Genomic DNA, 19,327 nt, shown 5'->3' with positions numbered 1-19,327 from the left:
GGATGGATAGGATAGGGGGGGAGGAAAAGGGGTGGATCTGGGGATTTGCGGGCTGCATATAACCTGGGGAGGGGGAGGGGCCCCCCACCAGGGTCCAGTGTGAATAGGTGAAGTTTCCCACCCACCCTATTTATTTATTTATTTATTTATTTGGAATTTCGGTTACGATCACTTTGTTTGTGAGTGAGGCATGTTAATGGAGGGTCCTGGAAGGCACTGCAAGATTTAAGAGGTGCATGACAAGTTGGAGCATGCATCTCAGGAACTTCGGCAAGCTGGTGGTTTGGGCTCCTGTTGGCCAAAAAGGGCCTGCAGGGGTATATGGTATTTATGGATTTGGTGCCCTTGGGTCGGTGACCGCGGCCAAAGGTAAGGTGCAACGAGGAATCGAGGTGTGGAGAGTGACGAAACAGCTTGCCTGGTTGCCTTCTAGGATCCTATCATCAGTAGTTTGTTATGTTCTGTGTTGATGATTATTTTACATGGTATATATATTGGTTAATATGTTGTTTAAATAAATTGGGCCACGAAGGCCATTTTCCATCAATAAGTTGTCATGTGTTTTATTTAGGTGGTGGGTGATTTAGGGTGGTTGATAGTGTATGACTGAAAGGATCTTCCATCCTAGTAAGTCATAACGCTAAATATGCTGGATTCCTTTCCTTCCACATGAAATATTTGAAACTACTCACTAAAAGTTTACCCATACTCAAACCTTACCTGCCAAAGAATTTAACTCCGTTTCTACACTAGCAAACTGCATTCCCAGTTGCTTGCCATTCTCCTTGTATGTTTTTGCGAGAGTTTTGCTTGGAAGCACATCATAATAATCATAGGTAGAAGAGGACAGCTCCACCTGGAAGGGAAAGGACAGCAGGAAGAAAATAATCAGTGGTAGCATTGTGTTAATTTACAGTTAAAACTTGTATTGGCGTCATAAATAGGTTAGAAACACTGGATTTTCTAGCATATTAGTCTTTTTTTGTTATGCAAAGAATCAACAGGGTGATATACAAATAATTAACAGGATGATTTTCCCTCCTAAAATGTCACAACAAAATAAGGTTAGCAAACAAAATACCTATGTGAAAAAGAACAATGTATATACTGTATTTGACTAGGCTAAACTTTAACACCAGCCACTAAATGCATTCTTTTGCAAAAAGTATTTGGACACTCTTCCTAATCATTGGGTTCATATGTCTTGAACATTTCAAACAAGTGCTTAAAATCAAGCATGAAGAACTTGGTAGCTTTAAATGCAGCATTGTTCTAGAATACCACCTTTTCTACAAGTCTGCATGTGAAATTTCTAATCCGCTAGATTTGCCCCAGTCAGCTATAAGTACTATTATTGCAAAGTGGAAGTGTCTACAGGTCTAGGGAGAACAACAGCTCAGTCAATCATCAAGAGGTTGGGTATGACATATGCTACCTCAGGAATGTAAAGTGCCTAATGTAAATTTTGTTGAGTAAAATATGGTGGCATTGGCAGTATTTCAGTTTGGGTCAGGCTACCTATTTCTAGTGACGTGTGATGTTAATTCTACAGTATATAAATGCTGTGCTCCCAACTTTGCATGCTCCCAACTTTGAGTAAGCATGACTGTACCCCTGAGCAGAAAGGGAGTACCATAAACATGTGTTTTGAGAAGTTGGGCATAGAGGAACTCTAGAGGCCTGCACATAGCCCTGACTTCAAACCCATCAAAACCATTTGGGATGAAATGGAATGCCAGTTGCAAGATAGACCTTCTGATTGTGAACATCAGTGTCTGATCTATAAATTCCTCATATAGCTACATGGGCACAAATCTCAAGAGTCACACTCCAGAGTCTTGTAGAAAGCCTTACCAGAAGAGTGGAGACTGCTATAGCTATGAAGGTGGTCCTTTTCGATATTAACAGCTATGGTTTTGTAATGGGTCGTCCAACAAGTTCATATACAGTACAGTAGGTGTGATCATCAGGTGCCAACATACTTTTGGCCATACAGAGCAGGTCATATGACTCAAATTGCAAGATGTGATTTCCTCACAATTTGGCTTTAATTCTTAAAATACTGCTTTATATACTCTCATCTATCACTAGAATGTTATAGTCTGGTAGGCAGCTGTGACATCACAAATGTGTTTCCATAAGGTAAGCTGCTGTGGCTTGTATTATTTCCTTGTCAGGTAAGCTTTTATATGACATCACAATAAGGATTCAGTCAGGTTAAGGGCCTTCAGCTTCTGTGACAAAACAAGAATGTTAATGTGAGGTGAACTTCTGTGACATCACAAGTGTAAGTTACTTTGACATCACAGCTGTGTGTCTATCAGGTGACATTTTGTGACATCATAGGCAGTTTTAGTCAGACAAGTTACTGTGATGTCATTACAGTGTTTTACTCAATTAATGACAATATATTACACGCTCCTGATACTGACGACTAGTCATGACTAGTGACTAGTGCATTTGAAACAGAATTTGGTCTGAAGTTTAAGAAAACTTCGATTCGCAATTAATTCGAATTTACTTGCACTTCATGCGAACGAATCAGGTTTTCCTAAAATGGTGGCTGCACGTGTTACAAAGCGAGACTAAGTGTAGAGGAGACAAGCCCAGGAATGCAAGATCAATGCCGTGCAGCCAGCCAACCCGCAGATAGCCATCCCCTGTGATGTCACAGCCCTATAAAAAAATAACTCATCCCGTGCGGTCTCCGCCATTGTCCTGTGAGCTCAGCATAGGGAGAGACGTGGCAAGCACTCATGCACTAAGGACAGCGTTGCTGAAAACAATTAATAGAAAAATATTGGAGAGGGAGAGTGCAGGGATCAGCTCACGGATAATAAAGACTGCTGTTTCCGTACTAATAGTAAGCAATATATTTCACTGCCTATCTTTGGATGGTGTAAAAATATTTATTCACATTCAATAAAATAAAAACAAGGGCTACACCCTATGAAAAATAACAAAGTCAGAAAAACGGGGTCTATGCCCTCACATTAGATAACCCCTGAGATAACAGAATTGCAGTGGCCAATATGGGGGAACTGCTCAAACCCCAAACACTGTAGCGTGTTTCTCATTGGGCGAGCAGTCCCACCGCATGTGAACCACAGAAATATCGTGGCAGATATGGGGGAGCTGCTCAAACCCCAAACACTGTAGCGTGTTTCTCAATGGGGGAGCAGTCCCACCGCATGTGGACCGCAGCAAACGACCATCCCGAGCAATTAATGCGTACAAAGGAGGACGCCAGCGCGGTCCACATGCACCACAAAAGCATCCTACACAGACCAGAGCATTGTGCGGATGAAAATTATAATGATCACCATCTTTAGCTGACCTTAATAAAGAGATTAATTGCCAAAGAGAGCAAAACTAACCCTAAAATGTTTTTCAATTATATAAATGGTAAAAAAGTATAAATCTGAAGGTGTCTTCCCTCTACAAAGTAATGAGGGGGGAGTTGCTGAGAGCAATGAGGAGAAAGCAAAGCTATTAAATATTTTTTCCTCCACTGTATTCACTAAAGAAAATAATCTGTCAGATGAAATGCAGTATGTAAAAGTTAATTCCCCGTAAAAAATGCCCTGCTTGACCCAGGAAGAAGTACAGTGGCTTCTTAAAAAATAGACAAATCGCCAGAACCAGATGGCATACACCCCCGTATCCTAAGAGAATTAAGCAATGTCATAGCCAGACCCTTATTTCTGATATTTAAGGACTCTATACTGACAAGGAGTGTTTCACAGGATTGGCGCATAGCAAATGTAGTGCCAATATTCAAAAAGGGTCCAAAAACAGAGCCCGGAAACTATAGGCCGGTAAGTTTAACATCTGTCGTAGGTAAACTGTTTGAAGGTTTTCTAAGAGATGCTATCTTGGAGTACCTCAAGGAAAATAAGCTAATAACGCCATATCAGCATGGCTTCATGAGGGATCGGTTATGTCAAACTAATTTAATCAGTTTCTATGAGGAGGTAAGTTCTAGACTTGACAGCGGCGAATCGATCGATGTCTTATATCTGGACTTCTCTAAAGCATTTTACACTGTACTGCATAAAAGGTTAGTATATAAAATGAGAATGCTTGTACTGGGAAAAAATGTCTGTATGTTGGTAAGTAACTGGCTCAGTGATAGAATACAGAGGGTGGTTATTAGTGGTACACACTCAGATTGGGTCACTGTCACTAGTGGAGTACCTCAGGGGTCAGTATTGGGCCCTATTCTCTTCAATATATTTATTAATGATCTTGTACAAGGCTTCTACAGTAAAATATAAATTTTTGCAGATTACACTAAACTGTGTAAAGTAATTGACACGGAAGAGGACAGTATACTGCTACAAATGGATCTTGATAGATTGGAGGCTTGGGCAGAGAAGTGTCAGATGAGGTTTAACATTGACAAATGTAAGGTTATGCACATGGGAAGGAATGATGCAAGTCACTTGTACATACTAAATGGTAAAACACTGGGTAACACTGACATGAAAAAGGACCTAGGAATACTTGTGAACAGCAAACTAAGCTGTAAAAACTAGTGTCAGGCAGCTGCTGCCAAGGCCAATAAGATAATGGGTTGCATGAAAAGGGGCATAGATATCCGTGATGAGAACATAGTCCTACCACTTTAAAAATCACTAGTAATATAGGCTGGCTCACAGTATTTTTGCATAAAATTTTTATTAATGCACTAAATCAAAAAGCAAACTGACTTTTTGTCATCATATCAGCATACATACATGAATAAATATGTGAAAAATAGGTATGTAAGTGCGGAGCTCACGCACAAACCTATATAGCTGGAGTACTCCTAAAAATATGACCAAATGGCTAGAGTGAGGCTGCAATAGATATTCAATTAAACCGCTTGAATGTCCAAGTCATAAATGGCGACTTGCCGGGTGGTTGGAACAAAAAGTTCAAGAATGTCCTTGCTGTGATTCCCACAAGGAAAAACTCTGTATTCGAGTGTCCTATAACAAATCGTGACCGCACTTTATTCGGCAATTCTCCACTTACTTTTACTTGCAGAGCAAGACCTCAGACACGCTCGCTCAGCGTCCCACGTGTCCAGCCAGGTAGTTGATCGCTGGTTAGTGATGTAGGCGCCTCAAGCCGTCAGACCAACGGAAGCTGGTTAAGCTGAGCTGAGCGGGTGATTGCCTGAACCTGTCAGGCCAGCGGCAGTGGATACAGCAGGGTTTTACCTTGAATTTGCGGCTATGTTGAATGTAACAACACAGGTTTAGTCCACTTTATAAGTAGTTGGTAAATGCAGGCCTTTTAAGCGGTATTGGACGTCTTCAAATACTTGTAAAAGTTAAAAAAGTTGAAAATTGAAGAAAGTCCTCTTCTTGCTTGTTTTATACAAAAAAAAACGCACCAATAGCTTGGTCTATATTCACACTAGACGCGTTTCGGAAACAAGTTCCTTCCTCAGTAGATAGTAGAGGACTTTCTTCAATTTTCAACTTTTTTAACTTTTACAAGTATTTGAAGACGTCCAATACCGCTTAAAAGGCCTGCATTTACCAACTACTTATAAAGTGGACTAAACCTGTGTTGTTACATTCAACATAGCCGCAAATTCATGATAAAACCCTGCTGTATCCACTGCCGCTGGCCTGACAGGTTCAGGCAATCACCCGCTCAGCTCAGCTTAACCAGCTTCCGTTGGTCTGACGGCTTGAGGCGCCTACGTCACTAACCAGCGATCAACTACCTGGCTGGACACGTGGGACGCTGAGCGAGCGTGTCTGAGGTCTTGCTCTGCAAGTAAAAGTAAGTGGAGAATTGCCGAATAAAGTGCGGTCACGATTTGTTATAGGACACTCGAATACAGAGTTTTTCCTTGTGGGAATCACAGCAAGGACATTCTTGAACTTTTTGATCCAACCACCCGGCAAGTCGCCATTTATGACTTGGACATTCAAGCGGTTTAATTGAATATCTATTGCAGCCTCACTCTAGCCATTTGGTCATATTTTTAGGAGTACTCCAGCTATATAGGTTTGTGCGTGAGCTCCGCACTTACATACCTATTTTTCACACATTTATTCATGTATGTATGCTGATATGATGACACAAAGTCAGTTTGCTTTTTGATTTAGTGCATTAATAAAAATTTTATGCAAAAATACTCTGAGCCAGCCTATATTACTATTGATTTATTCCTTTTTTCAGCTGGTAACTGAAAGGCTGAGCTCCAGTAGTTTGCTGGTGGAGCCTTTTCTAAATATTTGACAATATTTTTTTTTTTTTTTTAAATCACTAGTCAGACCACACATGGAGTACTGTGTACAGTTCTGGGCTCCTGTGAACAAGGCAGACATAGCAGAGCTGGAGAGGGTACAGAGGGTACGCTAAAGTAATAACTGGAATGGGGGGACTACAGTACCCTGAAAGATTATCAACATTAGGGTTATTCACTTTAGAAAAAAGATGACTGAGGGGAGATCTAATTACTATGTATAAATATATCAGGGGGCAGTACAGAGATCTATCCCATCATCTATTTATCCCCAGGACTGTGACAAGGGGACATCTTCTGCGTCTGGAGGAAAGAAGGTTTGTACACAAACATAGAAGAGGACTCTTTACGGTAAGAGCAATGAGACTATGGAACTCTCTGCCTGAGGAGGTGGTGATGGTGAGTTCACTAAAAGAGTTCAAGAGGGGCCTGTATGTATTTCTGGAGTGTAGTAATATTACAGGCTATAGCTACTAGAGATGGTTTGTTGATCCAGGGAGTTATTCTGATTGCTTGATTGGAGTCGGGAATTTTTTTCCCCTTAAGTGGGAAAAATTGGCTTCTACCTCAGTTTTTTTTTTGCCTTCCTCTGGATCAACTTGCAGGATAACAGATCGAACTGGATGGACAAATGTCTTTTTTCGGCCTTATACACTCAACTAAAGTATTATTAGGAACACCTGTTCTATTTCTCATTAATGCAATTATCTAGTCAACCAATCACATGGCAGTTGCTTCAATGCATTTAGGGGTGTGGTCCTGGTCAAGACAATCTCCTGAACTCCAAACTGAATGGCAGAATGGGAAAGAAAGGTGATTTAAGCAATTTTGAGCGTGGCATGGTTGTTAGTGCCAGACGGGTTGAGTATTTCACAATCTGCTCAGTTACTGGGATTTTCACGCACAACCATTTCTAGGGTTTATAAAGAATGGTGTGAAAAGGGAAAAACATCCAGTATGCGGCAGTCCTGTGGGCAAAAATGCCTTGTGGATGCTAGAGGTCAGAGGAGAATGGGCCGACTGATTCAAGCTGATAGAAGAGCAACGTTGACTGAAATAACCATTCGTTATAACCGAGGTATGCAGCAAAGCATTTGTGAAGCCACAACACGCACAACCTTGAAGCGGATGGGCTACAACAGCAGAAGACCCCACCGAGTACCACTCATCTCCACTACTAATAGGAAAAAGAGGCTACAATTTGCACGAGCTCACCAAAATTGGACTGTTAAAGACTGGAAAAATGTTGCCTGGTCTGATGAGTCTCGATTTCTGTTGAGACATTCAAATGGTAGAGTCCGAATTTGGCGTAAACAGAATGAGAACATGTATCCATCCTCTGATGGCTACTTCCAGCAGGATAATGCACCATGTCACAAAGCTCGAATCATTTCAAATTGGTTTCTTGAACATGACAATGAGTTCACTGTACTAAAATGGCCCCCACAGTCACCAGATCTCAACCCAATAGAGCATCTTTGGGATGTGGTGGAACGGGAGCTTCGTGCCCTGGATGTGCATCCCTCAAATCTCCATCAACTGCAAGATGCTATCCTATCAATATGGGTCAACATTTCTAAAGAATGCTATCAGTACCTTGTTGAATCAATGCCACGTAGAATTAAGGCAGTTCTGAAGGCAAAAGGGGGTCCAACACCATATTAGTATGGTGTTCCTAATAATTCTTTAGGTGAGTGTGTATATATATATATATATATACAGTACAGACCAAAAGTTTGGACACACCTCATTCAAAGAGTTTTCTTTATTTTCATGACTATGAAAATTGTAGATTCACACTGAAGGCATCAAAACTATGAATTAACACATGTGGAATTATATACATAACAAACAAGTGTGAAACAACTGAAAATATGTCATATTCTAGGTTCTTCAAATTAGCCACATTTTGCTTTGATTACTGCTTTGCACACTCTTGGCATTCTCTTGATGAGCTTCAAGAGGTAGTCCCCTGAAATGGTTTTCACTTCACAGGTGTGCCCTGTCAGGTTTAATAAGTGGGATTTCTTGCTTATAAATGGGGTTTGGACCATCAGTTGCGTTGAGGGGAAGTCAGGTGGATACACAGCTGATTGTCCTACTGAATAGACTGTTAGAATTTGTATTATGGCAAGAAAAAAGCAGCTAAGTAAAGAAAAACGAGTGGCCATCATTACTTTAAGAAATGAAGGTCAGTCAGTCAGCCGAAAAATTGGGAAAACTTTGAAAGTAAGGGCTATTTGACCATGAAGGAGAGTGAAGGGGTGCTGCGCCAGATGACCTGGCCTCCACAGTCACCGGACCTGAACCCAATCCAGATGGTTTGGGGTGAGCTGGACCGCAGAGTGAAGGCAAAAGGGCCAACAAGTGCTAAGCATCTCTGGGAACTCCTTCAAGACTGTAGGAAGACCATTTCAGGGGACTAGCTCTTGAAGCTCATCAAGAGAATGCCAAGAGTGTGCAAAGCAGTAATCAAAGCAAAAGGTGGCTACTTTGAAGAACCTAGAATATGACATATTTTCAGTTGTTTCACACTTGTTTGTTATGTATATAATTCCACATGTGTTAATTCATAGTTTTGATGCCTTCATAGTCATGAATATAAAGAAAACTCTTTGAATGAGAAGGTGTGTCCAAACTTTTGGTCTGTACTGTATATAGATAAAATCATACTTCTGATATATATGAATGCATAATATGTGAAACTACTACTGATGTTTTAGCCATAATATATTTACATATATTTACATATATTATATAATCTAAATATATAATAATATATGTAAATATATTATGGCTAAAAACTTTTTGAAAAGTTTCTGGTGGGATTCGAACTCACAACCTTCTACATTACGGCCAAGAATATAAACCACTACACTATAGAGCTGCATGGCCAGTTACTTAACCACCTCAGCCCCCATAGCTTAAACACCCTTAATGACCAGGCCACTTTTTACACTTCTGCACTACATTACTTTCACCGTTTATTGCTCAGTCATGCAACTTACCACCCAAATGAATTTTACCTCCTTTTCTTCTCACTAATAGAGCTTTCATTTGGTGGTATTTCATTGCTGCTGACATTTTTTTTTTTTTTGTTATTAATCGAAGTTTAAAGATTTTTTTTGCAAAAAAATGACATTTTTCACTTTCAGTTGTAAAATTTTGCAAAAAAAACGACATCCATATATAAATTTTTCTCTAAATTTATTGGTGTACATGTCTTTGATAAAAAAAAATGTTTGGGTAAAAAAAAAAATGGTTTGGGTAAAAGTTATAGCGTTTACAAACTATGGTACAAAAATGTGAATTTCCGCTTTTTGAAGCAGCTCTGACTTTCTGAGCACCTGTCATGTTTCCTGAGGTTCTACAATGGCCAGACAGTACAAACACCCCACAAATGACCCCATTTCGGAAAGTAGACACCCTAAGGTATTCGCTGATGGGCATAGTGAGTTCATAGAACTTTTTATTTTTTGTCACAAGTTAGCAGAAAATGATGATTTTTTATTTTTTATTTTTTTCTTACAAAGTCTCATATTCCACTAACTTGTGACAAAAAATAAAAACTTCCATGAACTCACTATGCCCATCACAAAATACCTTGGGGTGTCTTCTTTCCAAAATGGGGTCACTTGTGGGGTAGTTATACTGCCCTGGCATTTTAGGGGCCCAAATGCGTGCAAAGTAGTTTGAAATCAAAATCTGTAAAAAATGGCCGGTGAAATCTGAAAGGTGCTCTTTGGAATGTGGGCCCCTTTGCCCACCTAGGCTGCAAAAAAGTGTCACACATGTGGTATTGCCGTACTCAGGAGAAGTTGGGCAATGTGTTTTGGGGTGTCATTTTACATATACCCATGCTGGGTGAGAGAAATATCTTGGCAAAAGACAACTTTTCCCATTTTTTTTTTTATACAAAGTTGGCATTTGACCAAGATATTTATCTCACCCAGCATGGGTATATGTAAAATGACACAAGTTAGCGGAAAATGATGATTTTATTTTTTTTTTTTTTCTTACAAAGTCTCATATTCCACTAACTTGTGACAAAAAATAAAAACTTTCATGAACTCACTATGCCCATCACAAAATACCTTAGGGTGTCTTCTTTCCAAAATGGGGTCACTTGTGGGGTAGTTATACTGCCCTGGCATTTTAGGGCCCAAATGCGTGCAAAGTAGTTTGAAATCAAAATCTGTAAAAAAATGGCCGGTGAAATCCGAAAGGTGCTCTTTGGAATGTGGGCCCCTTTGCCCACCTAGGCTGCAAAAAAGTGTCACACATGTGGTATTGCCGTACTCAAGAGAAGTTGGGCAATGTGTTTTGGGGTGTCATTTTACATATACCCATGCTGGGTGAGATAAATATCTTGGTCAAATGCCAACTTTGGTCAAATGTCTCCTCAGCTCATATGCCTCAGCTCATATGCCTCTGCAGAGGAGAAATCTTGTCTTGCAGCGCCGCATACACCGACTTGTGTGTAATCTGACAGCAGCGCAATGCTTCTGTCAGAATGCACATCAGTGCTGCAGCTAGTCGATCGGTTGGTCCACCTGGAAGGTAAAAAAACAAAACAAAAAAGAAAAAACCAGGCCGCAACGCAATAAATTTTATTAACTTTATAATAACTTTTCGAACTGAAAGTTAACTTTTTTGCTTACTGGTGTTTTTTTTTTTTTACCTTTTATAGGACAAACCTCTCCTTCCCCATGGGACAATGTGCAAAGCGCAAATCGCCCAAAGATGTGGCGAAGTACATTATGCACTTTATCCCAGGTGAAAGGAGAGGTTTGCAGCAGCTGTGAGAGAAAGGGCCCTAATAGCCCTGTGTACCTGTCCTGTGAGATGCAATCCCTATGCTAAGTGTACCTGTGTGTGGTACTTCCGGAAACACTCTCCAAAGCATAGGGCAGGGTGGTCAGGGCAGTCAGGACAGAAATAGCGGGTGTCACGCCTTATTCCACTCCTGCTACAGACACGACATCTTTTTCGGGGTGACGGTTGGGTTGAGGTACCGGCAACGACACTGGGGAAATGTTGCTCGTGTAGACGGCTAACTACACTGGTGGATGGGGCCACGGAACCTTCTGGATAGAGGAGGTTCTCGATGATCTCTTCCTGAAATTTGAGGAAGGATCGTGTTCTCCCAGCCTTACTGTAGAGAACAAAACTATTATATGCAGCCAATTGAATTAAATATACAGACACCTTCTTATACCAGCGTCTGGTGCGTCGGGAAACTAAATACGGAGACAACATCTAGTCATTGAAGTCCACCCCTCCCATGAGCAAATTAAAGTCGTGGACACAGAGGGGCTTTTCAATGACACGGGTTGCTCGCTCAATTTGTATTGTCGTGTCGCATGAATGGAGGAGAGCATGTAAACGTCACGCTTGTCTCTCCATTTCACCGCAAGCAGTTCTTTGTTACACAAGGCAGCCCTCTCCCCCCTTGCAAGACGGGTGGTAAAAAGCCATTGGGGGAAGCCCACGCGACTAGTTCGCGCGGTGCCACAGCAGCCAATGTGTTCTAGGAACAAATGCCTGAAGAGGGGCACACTTGTGTAGAAATTGTCCACATAAAGATGGTACCCCTTGCCAAATAAGGGTGACACCAAGTCCCAGACTGTCTTCCCACTGCTCCCCAGGTAGTCAGGGCAACCGACCGGCTCCAGGGTCTGATCTTTTCCCTCATAGATCCGAAATTTGTGGGTATAGCCTGTGGCCCTTTCACAGAGCTTATACAATTTGACCCCATACCGGGCGCGCTTGCTTGGGATGTATTGTTTGAAGCCATGGCGCCCGGGAAAATGTATTAGGGACTCTTCTACGCAGATGTTTTGCTCTAAGGTATACAAATCTGCAAATTTCTGGTTGAAGTGGTCTATGAGTGGCCAAATTTTGTGGAGCCGGTCAAAAGCTGGGTGGCCTCTGGGATGGGAGGTGGTGTTGTCGCTAAAGTGCAGGAAACGCAGGATGGCCTCAAATCGTGCCCTGGACATAGCAGCAGAGAACATGGGCATGTGATGAATCGGGTTCGTGGACCAATATGACCACAATTCATGCTTTTTGGTTAGACCCATGTTGAGGAGAAGGCCCAGAAAAATTTTAATTTCAGAAACTTGGACTGGTTTCCACCGGAAAGGCTGGGCATAAAAGCTTCCCGGGTTGGCGGCTATAAATTGAGTGGCATACCGATTTGTTTCTGCCACGACTAAGTCCAAGAGCTCCGCAGTCAAGAACAGCTCAAAAAATCCCAGGGCCGAACCGATCTGAGCTGTCTCAACCTGAACTCCAGACTGGGCGGTGAAAGGGGGAACTAATGGTGCGGCTGAAGTTGGGGACTGCCAATCAGGATTTGCCAGCACCTCAGGGACTCTAGGGGGTCTACGGGCCTGTCTGTGCGGTGGCTGCGACGGGGTAACTACTGCACGTGCCACCGTACCAGCTTCAACTGCCCTTCTGGTGCTCGCCACTTCACCATGTTGTACGGCAGTGCTGGTACTAGGTCTAGGGAGGGCTGCGCTGCTGGTGTATGCCTCACTACGTGATCCGACAGCGCCAGCCCCACTCTGCTGCTCTTGAAGCGGATCCTGCGCAACCTGTGGTCTAGCGACACGGGGCCGGGTACGCCTGGTGCTATCAGGGACCTCAACCTCCTCGTCCGAACTTTGGGTCAGACTGCCACTGCTTTCTACAGGTTCATATTCTGACCCGCTAGATTCGTCAGATGAGGGTTCCCATTCCTCATCCGACTGGGTCAGAATCCTGTAGGCCTCTTCAGAAGAATACCCTCTGTTTGACATTTGGACTACTAAATTTAGGGGTATTCCCTGAGACTACCCAAGAAAAAAAGCAAGCCTGTCTTACAAAGGGGAGGCTAGCGAAGTACTGGAGGCCGCTGCGATTGATAAAAAATATCAAAACTGATTTTTTTTATCGCTGCAGCGCTTGGAAAGTGATTGTGCAGTGATCAAGAAAATATATATTTTTTGTCACTGCGGCGGGGCGGGTGTGGGTGAACGCATGTGTGGGCGACCGATCAGGCCTGATCGGGCAAACACTGCGTTTTGGGTGGAGGGCGAGCTAAGGTGACACTAATACAATTATAGATCTGACTGTGATCAGTTTTGATCACTTACAGATACTATAAAAGTACAAATGCTGATTAGCGATACGCTAATCAGCGAATCAGTGACTGCGGTGCGGTGGGCTGGGCGCTAACTGATGCTAAACTACCTAACCAAGGGGCCTAAACTATCCTAAAAGCTATCAGTCAATACCAGTGGAAAAAAAAAGTGACAGTTTACACTGATCACTTTTTTCCTTTCACTAGGTGATTGACAGGGGCGATCAAGGGGTGATCAAGGGGTTAATTGGGGTGATGGGGGGTGATCTGGGGCTAAGTGTAGTGTTTGGTGGCTACTCACTCTGATGTCTGCTCCTCTGCTGGTCCTTTTCGTCGGTTGGTTCCAGACAAGCCATTTAACACATCATATTTACAAATATAATATGTTATCTGGCTTGTGATTTGATTTTTTGAAAATCGCCAGCCTGTCAGCCACGATCATTGGCTGGCAGGCTGGTGACGAAATACTTCTTTAACAGAATGAATCCCAAAAAACTAACTCTGAAATCTCCACTCTGAAGGTAGAATTTAATCTTCTGAAGAAAAAGGTGGTGGATCTTGAAGATAGATCGCGAAGATATAACGTGAGAATTCTGGGGGTCCCAGAGGGTGCCGAAGATAAGAATTCAATTCAATTTATACAGACGTTAATCCTTGAGAACTTTGGGAGGGATCCGTTTTCTCCACTATTTATGATAGAAAGAGTTCATCGGGTCCCAGGTGGCAAACCAATCCCTGGGAGACAACCTCGGACATTTCTTGTTAAATTATTGACTACTAGGGACAGAGATATGCTACTGAGAAGGGCGAGGGAATGCTCACCAGTTGTATATAACGGAAATAGATTGGCCTTTTTTCCTGATTTTTCAAAAGACATCCAAGAAAAGAGACGCTCATTTATGATGGTTAAAAAGAAGCTAATAGAAAGGGATATTAAATACTCCCTTATGTTTCCAGCAAAACTTCGGATTATTTTTAAGGACACAATCCTATTTTTTGATACTCCTGACAAAGCCGCGGATTGGCTTGAACGCAATGATATGTGACTCAGTTGTTCTAGGACTTGTGGGGAACAATAACTACTAGAGTTTTTTTTTTTATACCCGCAATATATTTTTTCTCCGTTATTTAGTCGGGAGGTGCCGAGCAGGGGGCAGTGTGGGAGGGATGGTCACAGGAGAGAAATCTGCTACAATATGTGGTGGATTATTTGTATGGTGGGTGGGATCTGGGCTGTGATGCGTCCTTTTTTTTTTTTTTTTCTTTCCTCTTCCTCTACCCCACCTAACTGCTTTTTATAATGTCTATTAGAATTCTCGCTTGGAATGTACATGGTTTGGGGGATAGAGGAAAGAGACAAGCGGTCTTTGATCTGACACGGATCCATCTCCCAGCAATAGTGTGTTTGTTGGAAACGCATCTTACTGGGGAGACCTCCAGGGTGGTCGGCAGGGGATGGGCTGCGCACACGTATCATTCCACTTTTTCCAGCTACTCCAGAGGTGTTACTGTTTTTATACATAGAATGATTGATTTTGTGTGCGAGGCATCCTCTGTCGACCAGCAAGGGAGATTTATCTTCCTATACTGCAGGCTGATGGGGAAGACATGTATCTTGGCTTTTGTCTATATTCCACCGCCATTCTCTTTTTCAGTCCTCAATTCTTTGCTATCATTCATGGATAAATGGCCAGAGTGTCCAACATTGATTATTGGCGATTTCAACTGTGTCATTAATCCTGTATTGGATAGGGTTTCTACGAGTAGCAAGAGAGATAACCCTGTTCAGGGGTCACCCTTGCAGGGGCGGGCTGGGCCGGGGGGCAGGGAGGCAATTGCCCCCCAGGCCGCCCGAAATAAACGGCCACTGGGCCGCGCGTCTTTAAAAAAAAAATTTTTTTTTTTTTTTTTTTAATTCTTCAGGGCCGCACCGCCGATCATCACCACAGGCGGCGCGGCCCTGGATGTCATTGCGGCCGTGATGTGTGCTGTGGGGCAGGGGAGGGAGAGGCGTGTCCCTCCCCTGTTCTTCTGATAGGCCGCAGGCACTAATGCCTGCAGCCTATCAGAGGCCGGCTCAGGCAGAGCAATGACGTCATTATCATTGCGACGCCTGATCCGGGCAGCACACAGCAGGGACACAGGCCAGAAGAGGCTGCATCGCTGCTGATGGAGGTAAGTATTAGTGTTGTTTTTTTTTTCTTCTTTGCAGGGGGCTGGCACTATTGGGGGGGGGGGGGGATCTGGCACTATGGGGGGGGGTCTGTCACTATAAGGGGGGCTGGCACTATGGGGGGGATCTGGCACTATGGGGGGGATCTGGCACTTTGGGGGAGCTAGCACTATGGGGGGGCCGGGCACTATAGGGGGAGCTGGCACTATAGGGGGGGCTGGAACTACGGGGGAGCTGGAACTATGGGGGGGCTGGCACTATGGGGGCTGGCACTATGGGGGGCCAGCACTATAGGGGGAGCTGGCACTATGGGGGGGCTGACACTATGGGGGGCTGGCACTATGGGGGAGGAGCTGGCACTATGGGGGGGCTGGCACTATAGGGGGGCTGGCACTATGGGGGGGATCTGGCACTATGGGGGGGATCTGGCACTATGGGGGGATTTGGCACTATGGGGGGGAATCTGGCACTTTGGGGGAGCTAGCACTATGGGGGGGCACTATAGGGGGAGCTGGCACTAGTATAGAGGGGGCTGGAACTATGGGGGAGCTGGCACTATGGGGGGGCTGGAACTATAGGGGGAGCTGGCACTATGGGGGGGGGGCTGACACTATTGGGGGTCTGACACTATTGGGGGGGCTCACTCTATGGGGGGGCTGGCACTATAAGGGGGCTGGCACTATGGGGGGGCTGGCACTATGGGGTAGGAGCTGGCACTATGGGGGGGCTTGCACTATAGGGGGAGCTGGCACTATGGGGGGGGGCTGGCACTACGGGGGGGGCTGGCACTATGGGGGAGCTGGCACTATAAGGGGGCTGGCACTATGGGCGAAGTGGCACTATGGGGGGGCTGCCACTATGGGGGGCCTGGCACTATGGGGGGCTTGTACTATGGGGGGGAGCTGGCACTATGGGGGCATTTCTTGCTGGCACATTATGGGGGGGGGCACCATGGGGGAGAGGAGCACTATGGGGGTATCTAGGGGCTCTAAAGGGGCTTTTTTTTTAAAATTATTGGCACATTCTGGGGGGCACTATAGGGGAGAGCAGCACTATGGGGCATCTGGGGTTACTATAGGGGCATTATTTGGGGGCACTATGGGGAAGTGGGGGCTCTAAAGGGGCCTTTTGTATTGGAACATTATGGGGGGCACTATGGCATTTGGTAGCACTAAGGGGGCATTTTTTACTGGCACATTATGGCAGGCACTATGGGGCATTATTTGGGGGCACTATGGGGGAGTGGAGCACTATTGGGGCATATGGTGGCACTAAGAAGGGGAATTTTTTTACTGGCACATTGTGGGGGAGAGGAGCACTATAGGGGCATCTGCTGGGGGTACTAAGGGGCATTTTTTTACTGGCATATTATGGGGGACACTATGGGGAAGGGGGAGAGGAGCAGTATGAGTGCATTTACTGGGGCACTATATAGGGGTATTTTATACTGGCATACATTATGGGGACATTAGCTCAACTGCGGGCACTAAGCGGGGGTATTTCATGTACTGTCATATTATAGGGAAAATTATTACTACTAGGGGGTATTATGGGGAGCTTTACTACTACTGGGGGGCTATGAGGAACATGATTACTAGGGCACTATAGGGGCATTATTACTACTAAGTGTGCTCTGGCAGAGAATTATTTCTATTGGTGGGATTTTGGGGGGCACTGTTACTTTGGGGGCACCCTAGCACAGTATCAGCTTAGCACTATTATTTTTGGGGGACATTATCTTTATACTATTAGTGTCTGGGCGCAGTTATTTTTTAGAGCACTGTGTGCCAATAATTGTTTAAGGGGGCACTATCTGTGTGGTAGTAGTATTTCCAGGGGGACTGTTTCTGCAGTATAGTATTGGGGGCATAGCGGGTACAGTATTGGGGGCACTATCTGTGTGGTAGTAGTATTTCCAGGGGGACTGTTTCTGCAGTATAGTATTGGGGGTGGCAGGAAACTAATGTCTGTTTCTCAATCTCTGCAGAGACGGGAGATGGCTGAAAAATCATCATGGCGGTCTGGTCTGAATGGAGAAGATGAGGAAAGAGAACGTCTACAACAAAGGTGACATCACTTGATGTAAGAGGTAGGGGGCGCTATGTAGGAGAGGAGATGCTTCGACTCCTCCCCCTGCCATTTGCAGAAGGATGATTCAGAGCTGGGTGAGGATGACGAAAGGGGGCAGCAGGCCACGGGCGGGTGGCAGATGGTGGGGGGGGGACCACAAGCCTTAAGCAGGATCAGGGGAGGGAGGAGAGCGGAGGAGCTTCCTGGCTGTAGCTTGTTATATAAGCAGGCAGTGCAGCCAGGACAGGTCCTCCCCTCTTCGTATGATGTGTAGAGACAGGCCGCAACTATAGAATGTCAGCTGTACAGTGTGTGTTGGGAGTGGCCTATTAAATGTAGGAGGGGCTTTTAATAATGGGCGGGGCTAAAAATGGGCCACTTGACTGGATTTGCCCCCCAGGACTAAGGCTGCCAGCCCTCCCCTGCACCCTTGGCACGGTTTTGCTCTGAGACTGGGTTCGAAGATGTTTGGGGATACCTAGGACAGGGGAAAAGGGCCTTTCCATGTATTAGTAAAGCAGGTAAATCTATGTCCAGAATAGACCTTGCCCTGATAAATAGAAAATATGTGAGACTGGTAAGGGTACTTTCACACTTGCGGCAGGACGGATCCGACATGCTGTTCACCATGTCGGATCCGTCCTGCGGCTGTTTCGCCGTGCCCCCGGGCCGCCGCTCTGTCCCCATTGACTATAATGGGGACGGGGGCGGAGCTCCGGCGCAGCACGGCGGTGCACGGCTTAAGGCCGCCGGACTAAAATTACTGCATGTCAGGTTTTTTAGTCCGGCGGCTTTCTCCGTGCACCGCCGTGCTGCGCCGGAGCACCGCCCCCGTCCCCATTATAGTCAATGGGGACGGAGCGGCGGCCCGGGGGCACGGCGAAACAGCCGCAGGACGGATCCGACATGGTGAACAGCATGTCGGATCCGTCCTGCCGCAAGTGTGAAAGTAGCCTAAAGCGAATAAAGTATGAAACAAGGTCATTCTCGGACCACTTGCCGCTACTCCTTGAACTATGTTTGATTCAGGAAAGATACATACAGAGACCCCCATTTAGATTAAACCCTTATTGGTTATCAGTAATAAAGGGACATGAAATAATTCTGAATAAAATCAACCGATTCTGGGATAACTATGGCTCAGCAAAATCCAGGTGGTATGGGACACCTTTAAGGCCTATATGAGGGGAATGATGGTCAGTAATATCGCGAACCTCAGAAAGGAGTACGGGAAAAAACAGAAAAACTTAGAAGAACTAGCATCTCTGGCGACACAATCCTTCTATACAAATAAGACGGAGGAGAATAGGGAAAGTATGCAAAGGACCACACAAGCATACTCTAATTTCTTGCTGGACAAGGCCCAACAAAGTTTATTTTTTAAAGGGCAAAAATATTTTACAGAGTCAGGGCGACCTGGTAAACTTCTGTCCAGAGTGATCTCGAGTCAAGAATCTAAAAAATATATAGATAATGTCCGACTGGCCAATGGTAGGACGGTTAGTGGACAGGGTCCTGTAGAGAAAGCTTTTGTGGACTACTTTTTAGATCTTTATAAAGCTCAATCCAAGATTACAGATGAAATGGTGGATTCTTATCTTGATGGCATTGTTTTCCCAACTATTACTGGCGCGCAAAAGAAAGCACTTGAGGTAGAGTTCTCAATGCAGGAACTTGAGGGGGCAATTAAATTAAGTTCGGCCAA

The 19,327-nt window shown here is 44.5% G+C and overlaps 1 protein-coding gene across 1 annotated transcript in view; it reads right to left on the bottom strand.

Annotated features, from left to right (window-relative positions):
- The window catches only part of LOC120999185 (peptidase M20 domain-containing protein 2-like), a 132,908-nt gene that overhangs the window by 30,699 nt on the left and 82,882 nt on the right, over positions 1 to 19,327 (bottom strand). The window contains exon 6 of the mRNA XM_040430061.1: positions 721 to 856. Within this exon, the coding sequence (XP_040285995.1) occupies positions 721 to 856 (136 nt within the window). The remainder of the gene's footprint in view (positions 1 to 720; positions 857 to 19,327) is intronic.

This window comes from Bufo bufo, chromosome 4 (genome assembly GCF_905171765.1).
Source record: "Bufo bufo chromosome 4, aBufBuf1.1, whole genome shotgun sequence".
Taxonomy (NCBI): Eukaryota; Metazoa; Chordata; class Amphibia; order Anura; family Bufonidae; genus Bufo; species Bufo bufo.
Note: the sequence above shows the minus strand (reverse complement) of the source record. Positions and strands in the feature narration are given on the sequence as shown.